Raw genomic sequence first — 7867 nt, forward strand, 5'->3', positions numbered from 1 at the left:
TGACATTAATGTCTTTACAGAGCGGCCAACACTTTTACAGTTCTGTTGGGAGGAAATACCAACGACCTCCTAATGCCCCTTAAAGCAACAATCATGAAGGCCTAGGCCCACCTACGGTAATAACGATTACTGCCGACCCAGTAGAGGCAGACAACATCCTACTCCGTCTCTCCCAACCCAGGGCCCTGGGGTCGGGCACTCCCGACCCCTCGATGGTAGAACTTTGCCTCGCCCGACCCACGGTCTCAGGGTCGGGAGCACCCGACCCCTCGCCGCAAGGCTCCGACTCGCCCGACCCTGGGCGTAGGGGGTTGGACTCATCCAGGCCCACAAGACAAGTGTCCGCCTCAAGCGCAGACCGACGAACAAGGGCGCGGATCTCGTGGGCTCCCCCACCGATCTCACCATAAATGCACCATGGCTCTAGCATGCTGAAAGGCACCCGCACCCCTCGACGTGACCGCCACAAGTACCCGGGCGGAACACTGTAGCCATGACCAAACAAACTACAATGGCCGCGGCACCCTCTGGTTCACCGTGGGGCACTCATAGCAGGCGCCGTCCGGCACAGGAGGAGGCGCTGCCCGTTCTCGCGCCCAGGGTATCTGGCGACAGGGATGCGACGTCTGTGTTACGTAGGCTGCAAGCAGAACACCAGGGGTGAAGCGTCTTCCCCAACGTGCACAATTGCCATGACTGAACACCATCATCATGCTTGGCGGTAGCGGTCGCCAGGAAGATCATCGACAGGATCCAATGACGGCCGCCCTCCTCTGGTGGATGCGCTGACAGGAGCCGAAGGCTGGAGCAGGAGGCGGCGACCCGGGGACTTGGTCCTTCTCCTTGTACTTTACTTCACTTAGCTTATCTCTTTCACTTCTCCTCACGCCTGGCTCATCTATAACCCTAAGCTCTCCTTGCACTATAAAAGGAGAACCGGGGGCCCTGAGACTGGAGGACTCGGAAGCCAACAGAACACACACATTCACTATTAGAGCATCAGTGCACACCCAAGAGACTTGGGACCATCTCCCTCTCTCGTCTTCCTGTAACCCCTACTACAGACCCCGCATGGGCAACACAGCTCCTCATATTGGACGTAGGGCTTTCCTTGCCCGAACCAATCTAACCCCGTGTCTTCCCACGCCACCATCCGAAGCCTTACGCGCATAAAAAAAATTTACTAGCCTTAGTCTTGATCCGCTAATCTTGACAACGATAGTTGGTGCGCCAGGTAGGGGACCTTTGCGCGTACATCACCGGCTTCAGATGGCCAGCCACGACGCCAACTTTGCTCTAGGCTCCCTCATCCGCTTCGGGGGCTTGGACTTCCTCGCCACGAGGGAGGGGATCGAGCTGATCCCTCTCCTTGTCTTGTCCGCTCAACCCGTCTTCGCTGGCTCCGCCACCAGGATAGTGGCAAGCGGCCGGGCGCGCGCCATGGGGCCCCCTTCAGAGGAGTGGCCCTTCGGGCTGCGCAATACTGTGGTGACCTACGGTCGCCTCCTGGCGCGGTCCATGACCGTGCCGCCCATGAGCAACGAGCTCGTGGACGTGGCGAGGACAACCTCCAACGCCAGCTCGAACAACGAGAACCACCGTCCCTCACACAAGTGCTTCATGGTCGGAGTGCACCCCGAGGGGTACAACGACGACGGCGCCGAAGGGAAGCAGCTCACTCCCCCACCGCGCGCCGCAGCTATGACTGGGGCCCTTGCCAGGGTCCCGGTGTGGCCATGACAGCCAGAGGCGCGCGCGGCGCCTCACCAGGAGGACGAGCACCACTGCAACGAGGGCAGGGTGTGTCATCAGGCCCGCGACATCCAGCAACGCATCTGCGGGGATGAGGGTCATCCCCAACTCTTTTCACGCGCCAGCCAGAACATCACCGCCACGGCAGCCCTACTCCGATGACTCCCCGAGCTGGCAATGCCCGAGGAGCGACAGGCCCACCGAGGGGTACACGACTTGCTTGAGTGTGCAGCAGTCCACCAGGCAGAAAGCTCCGCGTCTCGGCGATGCATACACGGCGCTAGTAGGGTCACACCCTCCGCACCTCTCGAGAGGTATGGAGGATCTATCCACCAACCTTCCTCCGACGGGGGAAACCGGGCCTCACCCATTCGACGGACTCCACCATGCGCGGGCGGCGGGGCTTCGTCCGTCCACCGCAGCGTCGGCCCCATCTGCGACGCCCGTGATGCCTTGGACGTGTGGAGGTGCTCCCGTGCGGACAGGGAGGACAGAGCCAACTACGGTTACCGCGTACACCGTGGTGGTCGCCACGACGGCGGAGAAGATCGAAGCCTGAGCCCCGACCCAGCGGGGCCCAGGGCTTTCTCCGCGCGCATCTTGAACGCTCCGTTCCCAGCGCGCTTCATACAGCCCACCAATGTGGCCAAATACTCATGGGAGACGAACCCCGGGCCTTGGCTCAGCGACTACCGGCTTGCCTGTCAGGTCGGCGGAGTGGATGACGACCTTTTCATCATTTGTAACCTCCCATTGTTCTTGGCCGACTCGGCGCGAGCCTGGCTGGAACATGTTCCATCAGGTCAGATCTGTAACTGGAACGACCTAAAAGAAATCTCTGTAGGGAACTTCCAGGGCACATACATGCACCCCGGGAACCCTTGGGACCTTCGGAGCTGCTGCCAGGGGTCGGGTGAGACTCTCCGAGAGTACATCCGACGCTTCTCTAGGAAGCGCACCGAGCTCTCCAATGTCGCTGGCGCTGACGTCATCGGGGCCTTCCTGGCAGGGACCTTCTGTAGGTCTCTGGTCCATGAACTGGGACGTGTAGGCCCACGGACCACCAAGGATCTCCTCGACATCGTCACGACTTTGCCTCGGGCGAGGAGGCCGTCGGGGCGATATTCGATCGCTCCAAGGGTAAGGCAACGAGGGAGGAGGACGCCGATGAAGGTGCCTCCAATCGCTAGAAGAAGAAAAGGCCACGACGAAACCCCGAAGGTTGCGGAAAGGGCTCAAGCACGACAACAGACGAAGACAATGACGATGATGATAAGGATAATGATGAAGAAAGCTCTTTCGCTCTATAAGGAGTGCACGACAAACAAAATACGAACCAACCGCATCTATTGCAACATCAGGTACATCCCGTCACATTCGCATTTCTCCGGAAACCGTACGCACAATCTCTTTTTAACCACAGGAACAGCGCGCCTCCTTACTCCACGAGCTCGGTGTTTTCTGCCGCTTCGACTCCCGAAGGTCATACGCATAACTTCCTCTGCAAGCGGACCAGAGCTCGCTTTAGGTAAAAAAGAGATACGGAGCTGAAAATGCTCTTACGGCCCATTACGGTCCAGGGGTTTGAAGGTTGGCCCTCCAGAGGGTTCGACAGCCACCCCAGGACATCCCCCAAACAAGGGGTGAGAAGGGATGGGTCCGCTAGCGGCCACCACCCAGGCGAACGAAAGCCAAGGGTGTCCCGACCTCACGTTCGAGTTCGGGCTGGCGTCTAAGTTCATGGTTTTTCCCCGAAGAAAGGCAACGAGCCTCTGAATCCGATTGAACGGACTCGGGAACTATATGAACTGGCCAGCCAGAATCTGGAGTATGCCACCAGCTTGGCCCAAGCCGGACCCTCCTGAACGGGGATCGGGATTCCACTCGAACCGACCCGTTCGTATCTCAATGAGCACCACGGTTCGTCCAACGAGGATAGTGTGGCACGGCTCACCCCCTCCGTCTCAGCGAACGGACGCTTGAGGGGTAACGATCAAAATCCGATCTGGTCTCCCAATCGGTCTCCTGCAACGCGCGGGGGCTAGCATCACAACCAATGACCACACATGTGGTCGCGATTTGAGGTCTCGAGGAGGGAGTGCCCTACGGAGCAATGAGGAATCCTCCCGCGCTAGAGATCCTCGACGAGCGATGAAAGAAGCCTCTAGAGGAGCATCCTTGCTCCACCACAGGCTCGGGGGCTACTGTTGGGGGGAAATACTAACGACCTCCTAATGCCCCTTAAAGCAACAATCATGAAGGCCCAGGCCCACTTGCGGTAATAACGATTACCGCCGACCCAGTAGAGGCAGAGAACATCCTACTCCATCTAGCCTGACCCAGGGCCTCGTAGTCGGGCACTCCCGACCCCTCGAAGTGACCGCTGTAGCCACGACCGAACAAGCTACAATGGCCGCAGCATCCTCTGATTCGCCGTGGGGCACTCATAGCATGCGCCGCCCGGCACAGGAGGAGGCGCCGCCCGTTCTCGCGCCCAGCGTATCTGGCGACAGGGACGCGACGTCCGTGTTACATGGGCCACAAGCAGGACACCAGGGGTCAAGCATCTTCCCCAATGTGCACAGTTGCCACGACCGAACACCATCATCATGCTTTGCGGCAGCGATCGCCAGGAAGATCGTCGATAGGATCCAAAGACAGCCGCCCTCCTCCAGTGGATGCGCTGACAGGAGCCGAAGGCCGGAGCAGGAGGCGGGGACCCGGGGACTTGGTCCTTCTCCTTGTACTTTACTTCACTTAGCTTATCTCTTTCACTTCTCCTCATGCCTGGCTCATCTGTAACCCTGAGCTCTCCTTGCGCTATAAAAGGAGAACCGGGGGCCCTGAGACTAGAAGACTCGGAAGCCAACAGAACACACACACTCACCATTAGAGCATCAATGCACACCCAAGATATTTGGGACCATCTCCCTCTCTCGCCTTCCTGTAACCCCTACTACAGACCCTGCGTGGGGAACACGAGCAGCTCCTCATACTGGATGTAGGGCTTTCCTTGCCCGAACCAGTCTAACCCCATGTCTTCCCATGCCACCATCCGAAGCCTTGCACACATAAAATAAATTTACTAGCCGTAGTCTGGATCCGCTAATCTTGACAACGACAAGTTCATCCAAGGAGGACATTAGTGGCCGCAATCGCTCATTGCTTAACTTGATCGGCCGAGTCTAAAACTCGCTGGTCGTCATCCACCGATCCTGGGACTTCTGGCATATGGCAATGAAGTCTGATTGCCTCGTGGGCCAAGTGTTGTCTCTCTTGCTTCAGATCGGCGATGACAGAGGGAAGGTCTTGGAGCCTCTTCTCTTCAATGGCTATGTCTTTGGTCACCTGCTCCATTTCCTTGGCGAACTCCGCCCTTCGGCGCTTGAAGCGATCAATAGCACCAATGATATCCGGGTGGGAGTTTTCAAGGAAGTTGATCCGGTGATGCACATCTTCGGCACGGTGCTTGTAAGAGTCTTCCTCTTCACGAGCCTTAGCCAGCTTGGCGCGATCGGCCATGTGGCGCAAAGCCCTGAACACTGGGATCCGCATTGATTCAATGTATACGGCTGGCGCCAGGGCTTCTTCCGCCTCCTTTGGGACTTGGCCGCTGATATCACTAAAGAGCTGCTGAATTAGCAAAGTGTCCTCCACCAATCGGCCAATGTCTTCTTGGAGGAGGGTCTGTATGCTCTCGAGTTTGGCACGGACGTCATCAGTGACTGAGCTCAGGGTGACCTTACGTGAGGCAACCTCCTCATCATCAGAAAGTGCGACCGCGAAGGAGAAGAGGCTGTTATTGGGGGTACCTTGTTCCTGCAGGAAAGTAAAATGATAAGCATCGATTAGCCGACGGTAATAGGGAAATCGGCCGATTCGGGTGACAAGTCTCTTACCTCTTTGAAGCGGATCTCTTCTGTTTGCGTCAACGGGAGTGCTTCCCTTGGTTCAGGAGCTAGTGCGACCGGCTCATTGGAAGAGGAGGAGTCGACGATTATTGGCATCCTGCTTGGACCGACCTCCTGGAAAGGTAGAAGGAGCAAGTTCTTATGAGTATGATACAAATGTTTAGATCTGATGACTTGTTATGATTACCGTACCTCCGTGGTTTCGCTGGCCGATGGCTGTTGAGAAGGCACAATTGATGTACCAAGGGTAGCCTGCATCAGAATTGGTCAAGTTTTTGGTTAAGTATTAAAAAATTGAATGAAGGTATTCTTTACCTTAGTGGGAGGAGTTACTGATGCTCCGATTTCTGTTTGGGGCATTGCCGATTGCTGCGGAGGTACCGGGGCGTCTTGTGCGACCTGATATAAAAGAGAAGTCAGTATCGGGAGAATGCTCAGGAGGATGTGAACATGAGGTTACCTGAATGGCTTCCAGTAGCAGTGATGCAGCGGCCGCTCCAGCTTCCGTAGCAGCTTGGGGATCAACTTCGTCGATGACCAGGAGAACGGCACAGCCAAAGGTTCCGCCGATGCCGCCACAGACTGATCGGCCGATTCCGTGCGGGCGCACACCCGGCGGCTTGTCTTCTTTACGGCTGTCTTCGGCGTTTGTCCCAGGCACCCGTTTCGAAACGATTGCAATCATCAGGTAGGAGACCACGAAACGGAAGAATATTTTTAATGCGTTTGTTTCGGAGGAGAAGTTGAAAAGGAATTTCGAAGTAAAAGCTATGTTTTACTTCGAAACTTGGGGGCATGTGTTGACGCCAGATTTCGACATGTATGGAATCGGCGTCAAGAAAGGAGAAGATTGGCTAATGCGGCAAATTGGAAGGTCACGATTGGGAATCGGCCGATTGGTGCTACAGTTGGGGATCGGCCGATTGGCGCTACAGTGTTTTGGTAGACGGAGTTGATGGAGATCGGCCGATTGAGAGGCTGGAGCGATTGGGCCAATATGGGCTTAAAATGGGTCAGAGAAAGAAGATGGAGGAAGATTGGCCTGTGGGAATACAATAACCAACTCCAGTACGAGTTGTACTTGTAAATATTCGTTTTCGTTTAAAATTAGAGATAGATCCTAGTCGGTTAAGAGATTGGTTGTAACAGGCTATAAATAGCCATCTTTAGAGATTTGTAAAAGAACACATCAATCAATACAACAAATCTACTTTTTCATCGTACTTTACTTTCAAGTCGGCGACTTCGCCAATACTTTTCTTCTTTCACGAGTTCGTACGGGTTGGCAGGACTTCATCGACATGATCTCCGGCCGATTCTGTAAGTTCCGCTTATCAAGTAATATCTAAGCTTTAACTTCAGGCGCATCGCTATCGTTCCGTTTAGATTTATTCACTAGTTATCGATATTTACTAGAATTATAGATTTTATCTGTTGTTCTAGTTTTATCACCAGTTATCTTGCTTGAGATTTGAACTGTCAGCTTTGTTATTATTATTTTCATTCATTATTATCATACAACCAATTAGATCTGTTTCAAGTGTTGTTTTTTAGTCTTGTTTAGTTCACTCTAGTAGTTTTCTTTACAATTGCTACGTGATTGTCGGCTGTATTATAGCCGATTGTCTTTTTATAGCAAATCGGCCGATTCGCTGATATGCTCCTCGAGATCGGAACTTTAGCCGATCAGAACCCCTGGAATTTGACACGTTTTCTTCCTCACCAATCAATAGGTCAGATTGGGTGGCACGCCGCGCGAACCGCACCAGGGCAATCACCCGAACAGGAGCTAAGTAGATTCTCCCAGGTCGTGTGTCCGACGCTGAGGGTCAATCGGCTCACTTTTAGTGCCAACAAGTTCAGCACAAGGAGGTAACCATAACTAAAGTGACAGGAACTTGCAAATGTGATCGACATTACAACAACTTGCAAACAAAAAAGGCAATGATTACAAATTGAACAACTATAATTACATCTTTAACATTCGATAATTCCATCTTCTTCGGATCAGGTGCAACAGGTTCATGTGATGCAGTTGGCTTGACCTCTTTGTTTTGAAGATCGTAGAAGGCTGCAAATGCTTCTTCACTTGACTTGTACTTCTTGTGGCAAGCACCCTTGTAGCCACTAACCTGAGCATGGTCATGAACCCAGTTGGAGTAAACTCCAGGTTGTCGGCCAACATGAACAACATACCAGGCCAT

The 7867-nt window shown here is 54.2% G+C and overlaps 1 protein-coding gene across 1 annotated transcript; it reads right to left on the reverse strand.

The window, feature by feature from the left end:
- Positions 1-2456: 2456 nt before the first annotated feature.
- Positions 2457-7867, reverse strand: LOC106804386 (ribonuclease H-like). The gene is made up of 4 exons (XM_014805358.1): positions 7637-7867; positions 5856-5915; positions 5652-5777; positions 2457-2531 (listed from the first exon to the last, which is right to left on the reverse strand). Exons 1-4 carry the CDS (start codon positions 7865-7867, stop codon positions 2457-2459), a joined length of 492 nt encoding a protein of 163 aa, XP_014660844.1.

The sequence above is a fragment of the Setaria italica genome, chromosome VI (assembly GCF_000263155.2).
Source record: "Setaria italica strain Yugu1 chromosome VI, Setaria_italica_v2.0, whole genome shotgun sequence".
NCBI classification, from domain to species: Eukaryota; Viridiplantae; Streptophyta; class Magnoliopsida; order Poales; family Poaceae; genus Setaria; species Setaria italica.

Bases quoted from the DNA above. Each gene is read 5' to 3' on its own strand.
- LOC106804386 (XM_014805358.1), bottom strand. From the start codon at position 7,867: ATGGCCTGGTATGTTGTTCATGTTGGCCGACAACCTGGAGTTTACTCC. The intron at 5,778-5,855 runs GTACGGTAATCA...CTACCTTTCCAG, and splicing joins CGGCCAGCGAAACCACGGAG to GAGGTCGGTCCAAGCAGGAT. The intron at 2,532-5,651 runs GTAAGAGACTTG...TGTTCCAGCCAG, and splicing joins AAGAGATCCGCTTCAAAGAG to GCTCGCGCCGAGTCGGCCAA.